Here is a 21,701-nt window from a genome sequence, read left to right on the forward strand (position 1 = left end):
CTGTGAATCTCCCACGCTTATTGAATATTAGTTACTACAAGAGCAACCGCTGAGTGCGAGCGCTGTCACAAAATGTCTCTAATTTCTGGTGATGCTGTCAATTTAATGCAGCAGTAAAGGCTATTTAAGCAAGATATACAAAAATATATATAAATATATGGCGGCAAAAAACTTTTCATACAAAATATAATATCCTCTATTATGTATCTGGCAATATCCAAGTTTGAGGTATTTATAAAAAAAACAATATATATTGCCCCAACATACACTACACAAAAACACACCTACAAAAGAGTGATAAAGACATCTTTAGATTTCAAGCACTGCATGTATGCAAACTTTTAAGGAATAAATTTCACTTTTGGATTAATTTTTGGATTAATTTCACAGCTACGTGTTTCATGCAGATACCATGTAGCTATATATTTATGAAGTTTTATTAATTGGAATTTATGTTATATTGCTTGTTTGCGTGTTTAAACTTTCTTGTCAGATACGTTTTGTATGAATGAACATTTTACAAAAGATCACTTTACTTATTTAGTTGTTTTAGTACAAAATACAAAGATGAATTACGTAATTGCCGGGATTTTTCAACTAAATAAATATGCGAGTCGACCTGTAGTGTTGTCAGCGATCCGACGAAAAAAATACAAAATTTGCTCGTAATTCTGAGAAAGGATGTTATTGCCACAAATGCTTCGTCACAGTCCAATCTCAAGCCGACACACGAGGTTCGACTGTGTCTATGTTTAGTTAATATTGTACATGTCGCAATTCATTGATCAAGAGTGAAAGTCGCAGCCTTTGTTTCTATGGAATACCTTTAAGTAAATTAAAAATCGAATACATCGTCAGAAATCAGAAAAAACGTGAGAAAACGTGGAAGCCTTGTTTCTTTTTTGAAAAATGCACCATGAATATGATTGTTTCACCCTTTTCTTCTATTGTTTTACTACTCGCTATCAATATAGAGGATAACAGGTAGGTTGGCTAATCAAGTTAAAACATTTGCAATGGAATGTTGTTTTTTGTGCTTTATTTTAAAATCAGTAAAAAATATCTGCAGTTAATTTTATCTATACTAAAAGTATCATGAGTAAAGACAACCTTCCCAATATCCCAGATCATCATTTAAAGTATGTTCGCAGTTTGAGGCGGATCGACTTCCTTCTATCGCATTGTTCGCAATAATTTAACAATTTAGCTACAACAAAATACTTGTTTGATTGTGCCAATTAAGTCTTTACGTCTGTGCAAATGAAACCGTTGTATCTTAGTGCCCAATTTTATTTTACAAAGTTGATAATATAGTAAGTTGATCAAAAACACTTCTCGGTTTTTGTATTATTTCTGTTTAATTGAACTCTGGCAGAAATCTTTTCTTTAATGGTTTCCATGTTTGCCAAAGTGTTATACTTCATGAGTTGATGGAGTCGGTCAAAATGTTTCTTGGTGTATTCAAACTTGAACGATGAGTATGGTTGATCGGGATCGTCGAATATTTGGAAGTTACTAAACTCCTTATCCTCTTGTGTCATACGAAGTACACCTACATTACAAGGTTATTGTAAACAATAAAAAAAGTATAGTATATGTCAAAAGAATGTGTTTCGTCTCGTCAGCTGCTCACCAGCTAAGCATCCATATATGAACTTACCCGGTTGGCTAAATTCTCTAAATGTTTTATTTATAATTGGAAAATGTAAAATAACTGGACAGTTTAAATTTGAAACATCTTCGAAGACATAACATTCTTGAATCTCGGGATTGTCCAGCAATGGGTTTCCTTCTATTGGAGGAAAGGGAAGCCTGTTTTCCTTCGCCCACTTTTCTGCTTTCTTTAGAACCTACATATACGTATGAAGGCGATGATAATGTGTATATGTCTGAACTAAGTTTAGAGTTATATAATTCGTCGGTCTGAGAGAATTTACAGTTTACTATACAGTGATATTTCTATGTGTTCATAAGGCTTTTGTGCTTGGAAATCTTGTGTTAATGTTTTATCGTGATATTGGGCGGTTGTTCTTTAAAAGATATAGTGTGTTAACGACTCACAGAAAAAGGTTTTTCTTTATCTCCACCGTCTCGTTGAGAAAAATCAAACGACAAAATTATTTCTACTTTGCGCTCAGGTCGTAGCAGGACTGGATATGGAGAGTTAAAGGCAATGCCGGCATCAACAAGGCAAATAGTTTTATGATTTCCGGTCGTTTTGTCATAGTGATCATCTGGCAATTGATAGAATCTTTGTCAATGAATAATACACATGGCATAATTGGCGTGTAAAAATCAATAAATTTCTTCTCTATATAATTTTATGATTAGATTTTTCGTAAAAATTCATCATTACTTTGATCTTTTTGGAATTCCAATCCCCGCAAAACATTGAAAACCACTGCAGCTTTTCCACGACGTGTTGACATCAAGTTATGTGGGTTTAGCGCTTCCAATAACCAACTCTTATTGCCTGCAGATGTTTTCAGGAAAGGACTTTATTTTTATAAAATCGTATTGCTTAAACTCCTATAAGAGCAATTTGGATTCACAAAATTTTTAAACATTGTAGGATCTAGCACCAAACTGTGCAATTTGACACTTTCGTGGATAATATTGGTATTGCTAATGGTAATACAGTAATCATCTCAAAAATCAGTCTAACAAACTAACAGCCATGTATTAGCTTAGAGCTCTCTCAAACTCACACTCACACAAACTGACTGAGTCTTCAAATTTACTTCATAATTATTCGAAGACGACATTTCAACTCATCTCATTGCTTGATTTCAAACATTTTAGCAAAAATCTGGCCCTCGAAAGAGAAATGACTATGTCATTGATTAGTGCAAGCGCTATTTTTATGTTGCATTCAGTGATTGGGAGTGAACTGCAAGAATACGGGCGTATAGGTCAAATTTGAAATATATTTTGTACGACGTATTAGACGTACTTTCGTATACATCGTCAGGTGACTTTGGCCCATCTTCACTTTCATTTTCTGTTTCGTCATCGTCGTCGTCGTTATCACTGTCCTCTTCCTCAGTTTTGCATTCTGTTGCTTCCGTTAAAGCATGTTTGGCTTAGAAAAAGAAATAAAAAGCAAAACAAATGATGCAACAGAAACACCAAAAGGAGAACTGTTCTTCACACTTACCCATTTCGCTATGAATTTCATGTTCTTTCTTGTTGTCTTTTTTGTGTAGGGTGTTCAAAATTATGCTGAATGCGCTGCCCCATATTGCTGCAATTTTAAAGTTAATGAACTTTGTGTTATGCACAGGCTATCACAAGCGAAATTCTCTACAAAAAAAAATTTAATTCACCTTGCAAATAAGACAGCGGTGGCTCATTATATTCCTTCACAAGTTGTCCTTTGTAGAATTTCCCTCCAAAATCTTTTATGTTTCCAAACACGCCATACTTGGCAAAACCATATTCAAAGGGTGTAAATTCAACCCATTCTAAAGAGTAAAAAATCAAGAAATGATTACGATTTGTTTATGATTACGTTCATTAAGTACAAAAATTAGTTGACGACAGTTTCGTCTTCAGTTTTAGCTGTCTGAGTGAGACAGGCGTTCATCTCGTAATGTAAGTAGCACTTTTATCATTACTTAATTTATTTTATACATCACTATTTAAGCTCTATTTGTTGCGAACTATTTAAGAAACAGGAAATATTTTTCCAGTGTCTATAGAGTTGAGAATCAATAGAATTCTCTCTTCTTTCCCTGACAATAGCGAACTTATGGTTCACGAAAGCCATCTCATCTCCAAAACTCCAAGCTTAAACCCTCTCTTAACACCCAAGATAACTTGATTTCCCTTAACTTCGTTATGTTGCACCTTCATTAATGTATTTTCCCTTCAATTCTGCCCTTTTCTCTTAACTTCCTACTTTCTTTATATGTAATTTAATACCGTGTAAATGTACAACTATGTGCTTATGTTTGATACCTTGTGTAAGTACTTTTTATTTGTTATGATTAAAAACACACTTTTATTTTGTAATTTCTCGCAGAAATGGCTCTTTTAAAAGGCTTTTGTTGGGTTATTTATATCATTTCATGTTTATCTTAAAGGTTTGATTTCCACCTGGCAAATCTCTTGCCACGATTCGGAGATCTCTTGCATTATAGAGTTATGTAAACACAATTTTTTCGAGCGTTCGACCAATCATCGCCCGTGTTTTTAAAAGGTTATGTTATAATATGCTGTTTTCTAAAGAGTCGCTCCATACTATCCCGTTGAATTAAAGACTTACCACTAAACTCTTTGGCAGGCTTATCCAAGCGCACACGGACAGCGGCTGTGATGGGCAAAGGAGCATACGCATTTTTCACTCGATTACGTTGATCGCTTAATTTAGCGTCAGCATTCTGCAAAAGATAAAACTATGCTTATTTATCAATTTTGCAACACTAACATACATACATGAATTTATGCCATTTCGATTTATGTGTCTCTATTTCAAAAGCTTTAATTCGCCACAAATTATGTGTGACAGTTTCATAGATGTATCCATAAAAAAACAATTAATTTTTTAGCAAAAGTACAGCAATAACATAAATAAGGAATCTTATGATTTTCAATTTATCAAACTAACAAAGCTGATAAGCAAACGGCAAGATTTATTTTGCCTTACAGGAAGGTAATTTGACAAGTGCAACTGTAATCCCAAAACAACCATTTTTACACTTATAATTTTTCTTCATTATTACTAAAAATTAGTTATTCTTTTATTGCAAAATCTTGAACAATCGCAAAATCTTTTATTCTTTGCAAAATATTGTGTTGCTTATGATTATCTATATGATTAAGTTCTCACATCAAGTAAGCTATCCCCAATGAAATATCCAAACAGGTCAACTAATTTCGTAATTTGTCCCCGTCGTTCTTTTGCTCTCATACGCGAAATAAAATTTAGGCGAAGATGATCCCAGGGACTTGTGTTAAATCTTTCTCGCAATTCATCAGCCATATCGTTGCAAGTGATGCTTGATGGCCAGGCAGGCTTGTGATACAGTGTGGATAAGTACCTTAAAAAATAACAACATGATTACGGTAATACGATTCAACATATTCATTTATACTTTCACAATGATGTACTGTGAAGATAATGCAGTGTAAGTATATGATGCTCTTCGTCCAAACTCATAATGACCAACAATCTATACTTACCATGATGAGCCAGAGAGCCCGGCTGCATATGTGGTACAATTTAGTATATCCGATTCCTGAAGTGCACTAAATACTCCTGATAATCCACATGCAGCCCTGTAGCCACCACCTGATCCCATGATAGCAATCACAGGAACCTGAAATTGAGGTTTACGGTATATAAAGATTACATATAGATTCTAACACAAAAATACAATGACTCAGATTCAAAACGAAAAGCAAACCTCGTGTTCTGTTCTTGGAGCATTTTTTTCTCCAAGAACTATGGCCATGTGTTCCAGTATTAGCTTAGTTCTCTTACGCAGAAATTCATTTTCTTCCTCACATAAATCGTAGCTCAATCTCAGTTCCTTTTTCACGCTAAAAACCCAGCAAGTTAATTAGTTGGATGCTTACAAATGGCAACAGTTGAACGTCATTCTCTTACTCAGTTTTGATGTTCAATTTTAGTTCAAGAGTTGTTTTCTGTATAAATACAAACATTCATGTGTGAGCATAAGCAAAATAACACTATGTATATTGATACTATATTCCCTTGAAAATTAAGAGCATTCACATATTTACTTTCAAAAAAGCTTGTTTTTACAGCTCTTTATAATATAGTTCTGCATGCTCAACAAAATGATAAAAAGCAGCTTAACCAAAAGAATATAATTGTGCAGAGCTGTTGCTTGTCTTACCTGATTCACTTTGACCGATTTTACAATTTCTTTGTTTTCAGTGATTTCATCCAACTCAATAATACTAGAGCCAACCAGATCGTCGGATAGAATGTCTTTATCGTCCATTGCAAATTCTGAAAATAATTTGCTAAAGTAATATAAATTCAATGCAGTTTTCTTTTTGATGGAACAGGGTATATAGCTAATTACTAAAATATGTTAATGTCATATGACCAATTTGATGATTGAGCACAAATTTGCAGAATTTTCAGTGAAAGATAGATTAAGCGAGCACTTAAAGAGATACAATGAAATGATAAAACATACCCAAAACATTTTTCTTTTCGTTATTCAAGTAAAACGAGAATGTTTCATTCCAGACCGGATTGCAGGTGTTGCATTTTGTTGTGGTTCTTTGCTTCTGGTTGGGACTGGTTCGAACTCTTAAGACCACATATGGATCTGGTGTGTCCACTGCAAAAAAACATTTGAAATTCAACGTCAACTGTCTTCGGTATCCGGCTGATAATTTAATCATATTGATGCGCATTGATCTAAGCATCTAATGAGTATTTGTTTTACTCCTTCTTTGGGAAGGCATATCATTATGTATTTTTTTGGTCTATGCATATATTCAATTAATATTTTTCATGCCGCTTTCGGTGTCAAGTTGTAAAAGGTGTATCAAAAACAAAGCAGATCTGAAATCAGCCAATTTTTTTATTTCAATTCCCAATCCCATCAAATTTAATAAATTGAGAAATATTTTCATTTGCTGGCACATCCGTAATTTTGATGTATATTTTAATTCTAATAAACCCAGTAATCATATACAAATAACAAATATGCTGCTTCCAAACAAGTTTATATAAGATGTTTTCATCGTTTATCGTGTTACTAGAGTTTCCCTTATACAGTAGAAACAAGAATGTATGTTGACTTCACGAGCATCGGTCCTTTGATGTAACCTACCAACATTGCTGCCTGACGTCATATGCAAACACTCTATTCCTCTTGCTATACGTCAAGGCTCGTTTCTGTTCTGTGTAAAATGTCACACCACAAGATAGTATTTTTAGCCCAGTTTTATGCACACTGATAGGAGCATGATTTAAATGTTTATAACTGGACAGGAATTAGCCCTTCTAGATAAAATAGCTAACTGTTGATGATTAAACCGTGAGTATTTGCACTTACGAAAATCAGAAATCCTGCCAACAGTAACATTTTCTGCCTTTACCACTGTGACCAGCAATACTCTCACCGTCTCATCTTTAATCTTGACAAAGACATCGTAATAATGAACACATTTAGTCAATTTGAAAGAAAAGTTCGTGACGTTAAGGGCACATTATAAAAATTTTCCACATAGTGTCAGCACCTTCTGATAACCTGTACAAATCCATATTAAATCCATAATTAAGCTTCTAATTGTGGCGTAATATAGTCATCGTAAATACATCCGCTCTAGTGATTTCACTCAGTTTCAAGCAATACAAAGTAAAAAACGCTTTGCGCTTTCATATCTATTATATTCTATTGCTTACTTTAAATTTTTCATAACCTTTAAGCTTCATGTCTTTAAACAGTTCGAAGAAAAAACTATACAAATCAGAAGATAATTTACAAATACTACCAGCATAAGCTGTCCAGCGTGCATAAAATTCTACGTTATCAATGCTTGGTAAAATTCAATTCGGTAAGAAATCCAGAAAACGCACTTTAATGATGGAATAGATCGATTAAGTACAGAAGCACTGTATATATATTGTATTTTGTACTTACTGTTGAGATAATTCAAGGTAACAGGTTTGATCTATGATCTCTCCGTTCAGCTAAATTTTTCGACTATTCGAAGTGTTGATGAGTATTTATAGCTACCCATTAAAAGGGTGGATAACGTTTTTGAAAAATAACAATAGCAAGTGCCTAACGGTTTCCTATTACGTGTAGGTATATTTTAAACACATACGCAACTCATTGAGCTGTGACGTGGCGTGTAGGCTGTACACGTAAGACGTAGTAAAAGAAGTTTTTTATGCATGCACTATTGCATGTATTTATAGTTTTACAGCCGCTTCTTTAAATTTAAAATACCTTCAGAACAACACTTTTCGTCATAAACTACTAAATAATATAGTTTCACTGATGAGTTTACAGACGCAAAAATTTATTTTGACCTATACCACATCCGCTACTGACATCAAGATTCGCTACAAACACAACACAAAGGTAAGAGTCCTTACGCCCAATCATTTGTCCTTAATAAGAAAAATATACATGATAATGATGTTTTACGTACAGGTGAAAAATACGTAAGATACAAACAAAATACTTCAGATATATGAACAAAAAACGTTTTTATACAAATTTCAATATCTTCCATTATTTATAAACTGAACACAAATTGCCCCAATATACTACAAACACAAATACAAAAGAATAAAAGACATCGGCGTCTTTGAATTTCAAGCACCTTTTTACATGCAAATTATCAGCAAATAAGTCACATTACATACATGGAAAGATTAACAAATGATAAAAAATCAAACTTCTTTCGTTCCATAGATCCTATTCCCACTTTCTTAAAATCCAACGTACATGCTTGGCATATGAATTTCCTTGTGCTGGATGAAATTCCAGATTAGAAACGTAAACCTAATCAGAACAAACAAATACAGCACCTTAACATTATCTTCGATATGTAAATAGCATTAAATATTATTTTATTTGTTACTTTTTTCCTTCAACAATTAACGCTTGTCATCTGACTTTTAAGCTATTTTTCAATTGTAAACATATATGTATAACTTATCTATACTTTCGCTTTCTTTCACATAACACTATCTACATAAAGTTATGTGTTATATCGTTCCCTTTGCACTGAAGATGGCCAAATGTATGCCGAAACATGTTTGCTTCAAAAAGCTTTTTTGTTCGTTTAAAAAAAATTAATGATTCTTGTGCTTTTGCGGAATTATGGACATAAAATTCCGCAATGCTCCTAAAAAACAGAAGCCCTCTGAAACAGAATTCAGTCAGATCCAGATGCCCAATTCTTATATGGACCTATATTTAGTTTCAGCAAGACAATTTCACAGCAAGACAATTTTATGAAATGTTATCGATTTCTAATATGTTATATACGTTATAGTTCTTTGGCCCTTTTGCATTGTTCTAAGTTAACACGCAGAGATTTTATTCACGAATGGACATTTACAAGAGATGAATCGCTTGTTTTTGTGGTGCTTTTGTTATTTAAAATGTTGTGACGGTAAGTCAAATTTATGCATGACGTCAATCAAATGCAAAATACGTCAAATAAAATTGCCGACGTTTCAAATCGGCATTTCAATAAAGGCAAATATTTGATTTTCTGAAACAAATATTACATTAGAAACATTTCCTTAATTTTGCATTAGTGTTCCTTTTGAGTGAGTGCTGATTGAATTGAACATACTTGAGGCAAATCATTAATCATAATCGAACTCTTACCTCAATTTCAAACTTGTAGATTACCAAATGAGGGCTAAATTATACATCAAGACTAGACTCGTATGCTTTATCGCTTGTATGGAACATAAAGGCCGAGACACACTATCACTGTCGCTTGGTCGTACGACAAAGCGACGTAGCGATATAGCGACACGAAAATTGTTCGGAACACACTGTCGCCTGTCGCTTCTTAAAAGCGACAATATCTAAAAGTAGAGCCAGATCCCTTTTAGCCCAGTCTTGGCGGGAATAGCTGCACGCGGTATTTTCCAATATAGAGACAAACGCCGGATTAGTGTTGTTAGCTGTAGTTTTGAGCGAGCTAGTCCAAGAGGAAAGACGCAGGCGAACAAGAGGAGACGTTGTTGGGTGAGAGATGTTAATAGGCGACACAGAGTGCAAGGCAACTTTTTAAATCTGGTTCAAGAATTGAGAAATGATGACGAACAGTTCTACATGTCTTTCAGAATGAATCAGAGAACGTTTGACTTGCCATTTAGTTTACTCGGTCCCTCGTTGAGAAGGCAAGCCACGCATTTAAGGCAGTCAGTTTCACCAGCAGAGCAATTAGCCATCACCTTTCGTAGCTTAGCAACTGGCAATTCTCCCCAATCTATAGCACTTGCATATCGTCATGGATTGAGCACAGCACGATGCATTGTTTATAATACATGTGATATGCTATGGAATATTCTTATGCCAATTTATATGAAAGCACCGTGTAGTCTTCAAGAATGGCAAACAATTGAGGATTGGCAAGTACTGCTCACATTAGTGAAGTTTATACCTCATCAACAATGATATTCAACCTGTCACATATTCACATCCAATGCTTTTGGTTAAGATTTTCCACAGTTTGGAATTTTCCTAATTGTGTTGGTGCTCTGGATGGAAAGCATATAGCTATTCAAGCCCCAAGGAATTCTGGTTCCTCGTTTTTTTACTACAAGAAGTTTCACTCCATTGTCCTCATAGCTATGTATGATGCTGAATACAGTTTTATTTATGTTGATGTTGGTGAAGCAGGACGATGGAGTGACTCTGGAGTATTTGAAAACACATAATTTGGGTCTGCATTGCTAAATGGTGAGACCAGTGGGTCTAAATAGAGTAAACATACTTCATACACTCCCGCAACTTGGATAATGTCATGAATTTTTTAGGTAGGGTACTGCTCCCTCCACCAAAGCCATTGACTAAGAACGGCAAAAGCATGCCACAATGTATTTTTGGTGATGAGGCTCTCCCTCAGAAAACCTGGCTGATGAGACCATACCTTGGAAAATCCCTGAATTCCATATCAAAGAAAATTTTCAATTACAGGCTATCTAGAGCTAGAAGGACAATAGAAAATGCATTTGGTAAGCATAATATGATTCTTTTTTTTCAGCAAATATGTAACTTGAAAATGATCAAAATTAAAATGTTTTAATCTTTTTCAGGTATCATGGTTTCAAATTGGAGGTTATTCAAAAGTACAATTGATGCTGAGCCTACAAATGTAGTAAAAATGAGTAAAGCTATTTGTGTACACCACAGCTTTTTAAGGCAAAGCAATGTTTCCATTTACACACCATCAGACTTTACAGATTCTGTTGATAAAAATGGTCAAATCACTGATGGAATATGGCTGGCTGAAGGAGAAATAGCTGCTCTTCATACACTTACTCCAAATTCTAGGAACCAAACAAAAGCAGACCTAAGGGTTCGGGATGACTTTGCAAATTTTTTTGCTTGAACTCCTAGTGAATTGTCATGGCAGCAAGATTATGTACTCCACACCTATTAGGCATCACATAAACACACATTTATTTTGCTTAGAATGTAATATTTTGAAATTAATTTTAGTGGCATAGCCCATCCACAAATTTGGTCATAAATTTACCATAATCAGCATTATTCATTTTTTTACAATTCCATTCCATTACAGTGATTGAACACTGAAATATTAACATAACATGACCAAACTTGTGGGCAGACTATACCACAGTATACTATAAATAACATGAACTATCAGGGTTGTCCACTAGGAAATTCAAGGTTAAAAAGAACATCTTCAATTTTCTTCTTTGCTTTTGCTCTGCTAAAAGCAGTAGGCAGGTTCCTAATTTGTTCGGCAACACTCATGCCAAAATGATCGTACTCATCAGGAGGTTTGGCAGCCATCTTCGAAGTGCTATTCTTGAATGTCTCCAAACAATCTATCAATTTTTTGGTAAAAAGAAAGCTCGCTTCCTGCCTTTCACTTTCTTGTGGCAGTGTTTGACCCTGTTGGGTTTGCAGGGCTGGGTGAAGGGCTCCTATAACTTCCATATTCACTGAAAGTTTCAAGTGGAGGGCTTTCAGCAGTTAGAAAATTGAAAATTCAGTATGTAATCAGTCAATTTACCTGTGTAATCAAAGCCAATCTCGCGCATTTCATCTGCATCTTGTCCCAAAAATTGGATTTCAACTTTTCATTTTTGTAATCTTTTAAAGACATATCATAGAGTACTGGGTACTTTCGAAAAATATTAATTAATGATTCTTCGAAAGACGCCGTGTTTAAAATTTTTGACAGCGACGCAGGATTTCATGTGCTCAAGCGAATTCGCTGATAAAGCTGAAAGCAGTGAACGCTATTAAAAGACTGGAACGATAACTCAAATACAAAAGCCATATGATAAAATGAAGCCAATATGACGGCTATAGAGTGATATTTTGAAGGTATAAAACACGCGTGTTGTGTGCGTGGATTGTCACGAATATAGAAAAGACAACCCTACATGGCAATGTTTTCACAATGTGTTGTGTGAGTTTTAAGTTTGAAAAACATTGAATATGCCGTGTTTTTAAAATTTAAGATTGTAAATTAAGATTTTAAAATTTAAGATTTTAAAATTAGAATTCTTAACCTTGAAGTTTTAGTTTCTTTCAATCCCTTGAAATCATCGGCCTAGCTCGCTATCCGGGCCAGCTCGTCTCCATATATTCAGGCCCTAATGCAAAGAAAAGTTGTAACAAGGTCATTTGACAAAACTGTAAACACAAAGCATGTTTTGAATACTCACAATACACAAGGCAAGATAGTTTATTCTTTTATTAGGAGGATTGAGAAATCCGTAAGACAAACAATAAAAAATTTACAAGAAGATTTTACAAAATGTCTGTTCTCAGTAGCTAGCGAAGCCCGCCCGTTTTTTCTCAGTCAATTTTGTGTTCAATAATGAATGGATTTAATTTTCTAAAGAAATTGGAATGATAAGAACAGTTTAGGGTTAAACATTGTTACATCGGGTTGGCTTCGTCACTCTATTTAATAGGGAGCTTTAGCAAGAGTACGACTACGACAACGAGTACGAAGTTTGACCGTGTAAGAGAATGGCATGAGGAAGTTTGTTGTCGTTGTCTCTTCGTCAAAATTTAGTTTTAGCTGTAAACAACAGAACAAGCTTTTTTATTGTGTAAAACAACGAAGTTTTCGAAGCAGCTACGGCTCTATTTGTCAATAATGATATCAACAAATCGGTAATACTGATTTTGCAAGAAGATAGGACTGTTTAGACTGAAAAATCTTCACTATTTTAAGTTGTATGTACAATATATTTGTACTATTTTATTGTTTGTTTACCTTTCACTTTGCGTACGAAATACATCATAGTCGCGACTGCGAATTTTTTACAAAACATCGTACTCAGATTGATGACGGCTACGTGTTTTTTTTTGTCCCAACAATGTTTTTGCGCCAAAATGACGTAAATTGTACTCGTAGTCTTTACTAAAGCTCCATAATATGTGCAAGTGCAAAGTAGCCAATTCCAAACATCGTTTCCTGAGAGTGAGTACGTCATGTTATTTGTCAACCCCAAGTTATCAAGACCAATGAAGATATTAACATTGTTCAATCTGATATCCATAAACTCGTTTACATATTGCCAACTTTTCTGCGGCAAAAAATTGATTTTTGGTAACCATCCTCATGTTTGAATTGTGTTAACTATATTTTCCGTATGTCCAATTTTCAACATTAGCATTTGTCGCCAGTCCTTCGTATAATGCGTTCTCTACATTTGCGTAATCGTACTTCCCAATTTCGTCGTTTCCTTTGTCTGCGTTTAGTTCTACTGATTCGTAAATAAGATCAGGTGTTGCGTCTACAGATTGGTAGACTGGGTGGGATGTTGCATCTACAGATTGGTACACCGGATTTGGTGATGCTTCAAAAGACTGGTACACCAGATTTGGTGATACTTCTGAAGATTGATACACTGGGTTTGCCGATGCTTCTGAAGATTGATAAATCGGGTTTGGTGGTGATTTTATCATTTCTGGATGTTGCTCTTTCTTCTCATGAACAACCGCATTAATAATTAATTAATTAAAGTAAGTAAAGTTGAACTGTAAATGTTGGTATGCACACTGCATGTAGGCAAATAAAAAGGTTATTTTCCATAAGACCCTTTTAAAAAACTGTCTTTTTGGATAAAATAACTTCGAATTGAGATAGGAAGGGGGGGCTAATGCAGCTCTTAAGCATTGTGTGTAATTCATGTATGAGAACCTTTGAATAAAATAAAAACTTAAAAGTGACGACATTTTTATCTTTTGTATAAATGTAACTGCATCTGGGCATCTGATATTTGTCCTACTTTTTATTCTCAGTATTTCTTATTTGTAAAAATTACCTTTGCTTGCTTTTCCTGTCTTGTTTAAACATGTAAATCTAGACAGTGAAAGACAGAAAACGAAGCTCATTATAACATCTGCAATCATAACGATATTAGAAGCAGCAATTACAGATGTGCAAAGCCATGCTGGGAAGATGATTCACCGAGTATAGGTGCACAGGACTTTTATAAATGATATTAAGTCGAGTTCGCTCAGTATTTGAGAATAATTAATTTTATATACAACATTATTTTGAAATTTCTGTATGATAAATCATCAGTGCAAGCTCACTCAATATATTCCAATATTGTATAGCCATGCAGTTTTCCTGACTTCGATATCTTTCATTTTGAGCTGTAAGTATGAAAATCTATACGCTCTCTCACGTACATTGACCAGTACCAAAAAATTCAAACTTTAATATGGATGAGTTCTGTAGTTAAATTAAATTCTCAGATTTCCAAAAGAAGTAATGTAAAAACAGTGCATTCGGCATTATCGTGAAATTTAGGATACACAATAAATAATTGCCATCATGTACCATTTGCCATGTTCTCTGCGTGTGAGGAATACATTATGAAGTCGTACATTGAATAACAAAAGCAGGAATAACGGATGCTCGATAGTTGGGGTTGAGGCTGATATTCATTTATGCACATTCTACTTTACCTTTTTAAATTGAAATCAATCAAGATTATGGATTATATTACATGAATATATCTGCTGAAAAGCATTTTGTCATACAATATGTATACTGAAAAGGAACATAAAGTGGGATATGGAATGTGAATAGACATGTAGCTAGTTTCTACGATGCATTTAAGGTAGGTAGGTAGGTAGTTTATTAAAATATTAATTGCAGTCTTGCGGCTGAATTGCAAATATCTAAATTAGTAAAATTATAATAACAAATAAGTATCTAAAAATAAGTATCTAAAAATCTAAAAATAAGTATCTAAAAATGGTACTCGCTAACACCAACAGAGACAAAAAAAACTCCATACCTGGCCACTTTTGTGTAACTTTATGTACACAAGGACAGGATGAACGAGTTCTTCGCTCTGTTGGTGCGAGCAAGCGGAACTATATATTTATGTTTACTTCTCAGGCTATATTTACAGTTATTTTTGTTTGGCAGTAAATTTCTTAATTTATGGCGTTCATTTGTTTCAATTGTCCGGAAATAACGTTTACATAAATCTTCATGAAGTAACTCTATTGGTGACATATCTAGCTTTTTTAGCCCAATTTTATAACTATTATAAGGAAATATTATTGATATCACTCTTTTTTCTACACGTTGGAATTCGTTTTTTAAGTAGTTTGGTAAGGAATTGTAAAAACTAACTACTCCATAATCCATAACCGATCTTATACAAGTTATATAAAAGAGAGAGAGATCTTTAGGGGATACCTTAGCTCTCTTTAATTGAATTAGAAAATAGATTCGTTTATTTACTTTTTTGATAATATTGTCAATATGAATGTTCCACGTCAAATCATTGCTGATCGTAATTCCAAGAAATTTTGCTGACTTAACAACCTCAACCTCGTTGCTGTTAATAACAAGTGGGTCAAAATTTGATGTTTGTTTTGAGAAGGATATTTTCAGTTCTTTGCACTTGTCAGGATGTAATTGTACTCTGTTATTTTTGGACCAATCATTTACATCGTCAGCTATATTTTGTGCATGACTCACACTGCCTTTAGGTACAATTTCGGAAGCAGTAGTGTCGTCGACAAATTTCCAAAAAGATGGTGCTCCGTGTTTTAGATCGTTTATCATCAATGCAAAAAGCCAGGGTCCTAGTTTGGTGCCTTGAGGAACCCCAGATGGAACAGAGCCCCAGTCTGAATAACAATCATTTGCTAATTTAACGCGTTGCAATCTGTCGCTCAGAAAGTTGATGATCCAATTGATTACGCTAATTGGAATGTCCAGATTACACAGTTTGTCGACGAGTATGGAATGGTCTATATAATCAAATGCTTTTCGATAATCAAATAAAATCGACCTTACAGTAGACCCATTTCCATCTGTACCTAATGTCCAATTATGTAACATACTGATCAGTGCCATTGTTGTTGACGAGCTTGATACTACTCCATACTGGTTGGGATCGATCACCTTGGTTACTGCCGGTTTTATATAGTCTGATACTATAAAGTCTTCAGCTAACTTTGAGAGACATGGTGTGAGAGATAGTGGTCCTAATTGTTTGGTAAGGTCTTGAACTGGTTTGGCTTTTGGGAGCGGTATAACATTAGCACTTTTCCACATTTTTGGGAGTTGTTGTTCTTTGTAAGATGCATTGATTATTAAGGTTACTGGTTGACCAACTATATCAGAAAAGTCTTTCAATAACCAGTTTGGAATCCCATCTGGGCCACACGCTTTGTGTACATTTAATGCGTTTAATGCCTTCTGGACACGTTCTACACTCACTGTAAGTATTTCAGGCGACCCTTCGAGATGATGGTATTCCAAGGGACTGGTAAGTTTATACTCGTCGAGAGGATCCAAGAATGCAGCATTTATTCGGTCTGCTTGTAATTGGGGTGACAGTTCGGAGAAGCCATCGATGTCAATTTGGTTTACTAGATCACTGGTTTGGGCTTTCATTCCACTTAGGCGTTTAACCTCAGCCCACCATTGTTTAGGTTGTTCTCCCTTAAGGTGTTGAATCTTTGATTCATAATAATCAGATCTACACATTTTCCTAACCCTGTTGACCAGATTCCGGTAGTATTTAAAGGACGCTGATTCGCTACCCTGGGTGTTAAAGGCCTTTTGTCTTTTCAGAATCAATGACTTCAGTTTTTGAGTCATCCATGGTGCATCAGCCCTGCAGATTTTTGTCTTTTTGAGGGGCATTAGAATGTCTAAGCCTGTGTGTATTATCTTGCAGAATATATTCCACATATCCTCGCAAGAGTTTGAGGAGGGGCTTAGTAGGACATGCCAGTCAAAGGAACCTAGGAACTTCCTCATAGCTATTTTTTAGCTGTTCCTTAAGTCACGTCTCATAATGATCTTCTTCTCATTATCTGTACTTCGATCTCTAGTTTTAGGTGGTACTAGTATAGAATTGTGGTCAGATAAGCCAAAAGGAGGGTGTGCTTCGGGTTTGTTGTAAAATTCATGCATGTTGGTAAATACCAAATCCAAGGTTACATTCTTTCTGGTTGGTACTTTTACGATCTGCTTCAATTTAAAATGGTTAGCTGCTTGTTTAATGTCTAATCTGTTGAAATCTCCCGTAATGAGAAACCCACAATTTGGGTACTTTGTTTCTGCTTGTAGTAATGAAGTGAATAAGTGATCTAGTATTGACCCTTCGTCGGCACCGGGAGGGTGGTAAACAACAGCAGCAATAATACATGAAAAACCACGGGGCAATCTATTAGGTCTTAAATGGAGCCATAAAATTTCATGGTTTTCGCAGCACTGCAAATCTTTCAGTTCTTTGTACTTGCATATACCTTCCTTCACATAAGCACATACACCTCCATGGCTGTCTGATTGCTTGTCTTTTCGAATGACAGCAAAATCTGGGATAGAAATGACAACATCAGAAATTGACGATCGTAGCCATGACTCTGTGATAAAAACGAGATGAATGTTGTTGCGTAAAGTGAATTCTCTGATCTCATCTATTTTAGGTACAAGAGATCTAACATTAGATAGTAATAGCTTTGGCACATTATAAGTATCTTAAACTGACCATTATTACTATGTATTAAAATTTACCTGTGTCTTTTTTTGTAAAAAAAAAGGTTGACGACTAAGACTACCGCCATAACAATAAATAAACTGCTTGCAATGATTTCAGTTCGACGTCTCCCTTTGTTCAGTGAACTTGTTCTGTCGATTTCCTTTTTCTCTTTTGTCTCTTTTTCTTTTTGACGGTCGTTTCTGTGACCATCTCCAGTGTTATTTCCATTACCGTCCCCTTTACCATTTTTATGTCTGCTGCCATGAGTCTCTATTTATCTTATTATTTCCGCTGTTTATCTTATTATTCATATATAAGATAAACAGCGGAAATAATAAGATAAATAGAGAATCTTTGTAGCAGGTGCACAGCTATATCTTTGAATATTATTAGATTTAAATAAGTTTTTTCATAAATTTGAACTGACATTTTAGAGATGTTCAGCATTTTAGCAAATACAACAGGCAGCATGCCAAAAGTTTAAAAGCAACAGTCCAATTGATGACGACATTACCATTGATCTCTCAGTATTTTTTAATACTTGCTAGAACGTCTAAAAGTTGTATTGTAGTAAGTAATTAATGAACTTTTGGGTCACGCATATTCCTGGTAAGAAGATATAAAGAACATGTGATGTACCTTTAAAGGTTCCTGCATACTTTATCATCGCGCAATGCTCTGTCGCTTGAGAACTATATCTTTGCTGGCATCGAAACTTTATTTGGACAATCAAACCTTTCCAAGCTTGTGGCGTGTTTGTTAAATTCCACTAAATAAGGAATAAATTGCATTGGTATTCCGATGAATTTGTTATGACCAAACATTATTTATCGTAAGATAATTTAAAACGCTATGTAAATGTTTTCGATCCGATGAACTAAACCATTGCAAAAAAACATACAAATAGAAATGCACAAATAAGAACATTAAAATTTAACAAAAACATAAAAACAAAATGAACAAGTGAGCAAAACAAAAACATGTATGAAAAATAAATAAAATTATATACAATTATAATTAACATATAATGAAACTGAATCTACGTCTCCGAAATGAAACCAAATGATTTATCTAAGATGAGTCAATTTGTACAGCTTCCTCTAAGCTTCACCATTTGAGCAAAATGAGATATACTATTACTGAGCCAAAGATTCGATCTCAGAATCGAGCTTTTAAGTGATTTTGAAATTTAAATCATTAAATGACGTCGGTATCCAATTTGGAGTTGAACTCAGAATTGATTTTGGAAGTAGATATGTTAGATAATCTCGGATCGTTTTGCATATCAAAAGCAAACATAGGTAAACGAGACGGCAGGCAATATACCCCTAAATTTTAGGCAGACAAAGCCAGTCGGGCATTATTTGCTGGAAAATTGGGTAACTGTTGGGTAACTGAGGTCATTTAAGATTGAAAATATTCCAAACGACCCCCTTAAAATGTTGGCCCGTATGCCCATGAAAGCAATTGAATAGTCAACCTAAAACGTTACAAGATAGAACTCAGAGAAGCTATGTGCTGCATGTGTACGTCATAAACGCTTAATTTAAAAAAATGTATATATGACGTAAATTGTGCATGCATAATGGCATGCATTAATATCCACATTATCACAAATAAGTTGTGGGATGGTGCATTCTAGTTATAGCAATGAAAATATCTTGTAACTAGTAAGAACTTGAAACACGATGAAAGACTGAGTGCTGCTAATGAGGTAAAAAGAAAGATCGACTAATATTTTGCAGTAATTATATACCGTCATTTAAGATGTAAATAATCAATTTCAAGTCAGCCAGAATACTACAAACTCTACAGTACTGCAGTGAATTTCTTGGTTTAAAAATAAACGAAAAGCTTAAATAAAAGGGTTGAAGACCTGTAAACCAAAAAAGGAGTGGATTGCTCGATGGAAGTAACGCAAAAAAATGTTGTTTTTTGTCCATAAAGAAAATTGGTTTTAACACTGAAACATTGGATTGGAAAAAATGAAATTACACTCCTGACTTGATCCAGTGAACTATTCCAAGCTCCATTCCGAGCTCGAATCCTTGGCTCGGCAAATAGGTATTCTCTAGCAAAGCATGCTACCTTCAATGTTACTCCATAGAACCATGTATCGATTGACAAACTTTTGTCTTTCATCACAAAATTTTTCCACATATCATTGTATAAGTATTGACTTTTATCGTGTTGTATTACGCACTCGTTTTTCTTTTGCAACATCATCTTTTTTTCACCCAAACACAAAAACTTTTGTTTAGCACACTCCTCTTTATCAAGAATTACGATAGGTTCTCTGTCTTGAAATATTTCACATCCTATGGCTGATAAAACCGGAGAGTATCTGTTCAGATAACGCACAAAAATGCTTTTGTGAAACCACAAAACACAAGCTGATGTTGCTCATTTACTAAAAAGTGAATCGCTACTAAGGAAATTTTCAAAACGCTTTTCCGAACAATTCGCTTCAACACATACGATTAAAAATAATTTGTACTTCTCGCCAAGGGGTTGAAAATCGTTGTTGACAATTTTGTAGTCATTGTTTTGTTCTGTTCAGATGTTTTCATAAATCTTTAGACAAACGTCACAGAAATAATGTAATGGAGGTTCACCTTATACGTCACGTCAATGACTAAACCAACGCTTGTCAATTACAATGCTCATCGAAGTGATCGAACATATATGTATAATGGCTTCCTAGCTTGAGGCATGATCCAACATTCATCAAAAGTTGTCATATAGCTACAGCAAACATGACTGTAACTGACGCACTGACTAACTTGCAACTGCTTCTAACCTCAGCTTTCAAAAGGAAGTTAAAGTTGAAAACTGTAATATACGTACTGCTTGCCAAATGACAAGTTGACGGAAATCATTATAGTGCAGTAAATATGAACAGGCTCACCCAACATGAGTGAAATGCCATTGACAAAACACGAAAAAAATACAATGAGGTTTCATTGCGGTACACTCTATATGACTGACTGAAATTGAAATATGCATGTTTAATTGCTTTAAATAATGAGGTCAAAAAATATATCCTGAAAGTTAAAGCTCGTTTAAATCACGGTCAAACTCCTACAATAAATCATTTGCAATCCCCGCCCACAACAAACAGACGTTCGTCTTACATCTGCGTCCGCCGTCCGCGTCCGTCGTCTGCGTCCGCCGTCCGCGTCCGTCGTCCGCGCCCGCTTTTTATCTACACCCGTCAATGTTGTGTTTTGTCAGGAAGCGTGGCACTCGGAGCAGTTTATTTTGTAAACTGCACCTTGTCGTTCGTTGGGTTGTTCTTTGTCCTTGATGCTCGTTAGTACTTGTCGTAAAGTTGTGATTGATTTATGTGCGGACACGTATGTTGTTTGGTCGTAAGATACGCGAGATGCTCTCAGACGTACATTTGATATAATAAATACTGTATACATATATACGCTTATATTACGAAAAAAGTTCATGCTATACGAAAAAACGATGCTTCGACATTCTTATTTTCGTTTAAAGCCAGATCCTTTAAAGCTAGTGCAGTCTTATTTAATTATATATTTTGAAAACGTCTTTAAAGTCAAAGCATAACAACTAATTAATTCACAATGTAATTATGAAGACAAAAGTGTACCCGAGAGTTAACCAATAGTAATTACAGAAAGATGGCCTTTTGACCTTAAAAAACAACAAATACAGTACGTGGTTGGCCGAACTTAGCTGAAACCGTGAAACATCGTCGATATCACATAACATGAAATAGCAAAAAATGATAATATATATAATATATCAGCGTTTTTTCATCTCATCCCACATTATTTTACGTTGTTCTAGCAAGCCTGTCGACAATGACAATATTTTTTTGGCTGTCATCCTCCATTTGAACAACAAATTTGGGAAAAGTTGTAATGCCGACCGGAGAATATCATCACTTGCGTACAAGTTGAAAATGTATAAAAATCGTTTAAGCTCTGCTTAGATTTCGATCGTATACTATCCCACTGAATTTTTA

At 34.8% G+C, this 21,701-nt stretch overlaps 2 protein-coding genes and 1 long non-coding RNA gene across 4 annotated transcripts; 1 reads left to right on the forward strand and 2 right to left on the reverse strand.

The window, feature by feature from the left end:
* Nucleotides 1-1,024: 1,024 nt before the first annotated feature.
* LOC124433802 (cytosolic phospholipase A2-like) lies at nucleotides 1,025-10,933 on the reverse strand. Of its 2 annotated transcripts, XM_046983589.1 has the most exons (18): nucleotides 10,874-10,933; nucleotides 7,632-7,681; nucleotides 7,394-7,448; nucleotides 7,044-7,125; nucleotides 6,174-6,320; nucleotides 5,865-5,980; nucleotides 5,612-5,649; nucleotides 5,409-5,544; nucleotides 5,185-5,321; nucleotides 4,832-5,042; nucleotides 4,268-4,382; nucleotides 3,327-3,464; nucleotides 3,158-3,244; nucleotides 2,954-3,082; nucleotides 2,357-2,473; nucleotides 2,062-2,234; nucleotides 1,661-1,850; nucleotides 1,025-1,552 (listed from the first exon to the last, which is right to left on the reverse strand). In XM_046983589.1, exons 1-18 carry the CDS (start codon nucleotides 10,916-10,918, stop codon nucleotides 1,323-1,325), a joined length of 2,196 nt encoding a protein of 731 aa, XP_046839545.1. In that variant the 5' UTR covers nucleotides 10,919-10,933; the 3' UTR covers nucleotides 1,025-1,322. The 2 variants fall into 2 exon arrangements, with proteins under 2 accessions (XP_046839545.1, XP_046839546.1); XM_046983590.1 differs by lacking the exons at nucleotides 7,044-7,125; nucleotides 7,394-7,448; nucleotides 7,632-7,681; nucleotides 10,874-10,933 and having other exon boundaries at nucleotides 5,865-5,994; nucleotides 6,174-6,263.
* On the forward strand, nucleotides 7,918-12,403 carry LOC124433803. Its single transcript, XR_006944619.1, has 3 exons — nucleotides 7,918-8,078; nucleotides 10,505-10,702; nucleotides 10,784-12,403. It is a non-coding gene; the product is annotated as an uncharacterized LOC124433803 (long non-coding RNA).
* A 630-nt stretch (nucleotides 12,404-13,033) lies between these two features.
* On the reverse strand, nucleotides 13,034-18,473 carry LOC124435365. Its single transcript, XM_046985304.1, has 4 exons — nucleotides 18,344-18,473; nucleotides 17,740-18,257; nucleotides 14,006-14,043; nucleotides 13,034-13,678 (listed from the first exon to the last, which is right to left on the reverse strand). The coding sequence occupies exons 2-4, from the start codon at nucleotides 17,787-17,789 to the stop codon at nucleotides 13,314-13,316; spliced, it is 453 nt and encodes a 150-aa protein (XP_046841260.1). The 5' UTR covers nucleotides 17,790-18,257; nucleotides 18,344-18,473; the 3' UTR covers nucleotides 13,034-13,313.
* Nucleotides 18,474-21,701: the final 3,228 nt, after the last annotated feature.

The sequence above is a fragment of the Xenia sp. Carnegie-2017 genome, unplaced genomic scaffold (assembly GCF_021976095.1).
Source record: "Xenia sp. Carnegie-2017 unplaced genomic scaffold, XeniaSp_v1 HiC_scaffold_14, whole genome shotgun sequence".
Lineage (NCBI taxonomy): Eukaryota > Metazoa > Cnidaria > Anthozoa > Malacalcyonacea > Xeniidae > Xenia > Xenia sp. Carnegie-2017.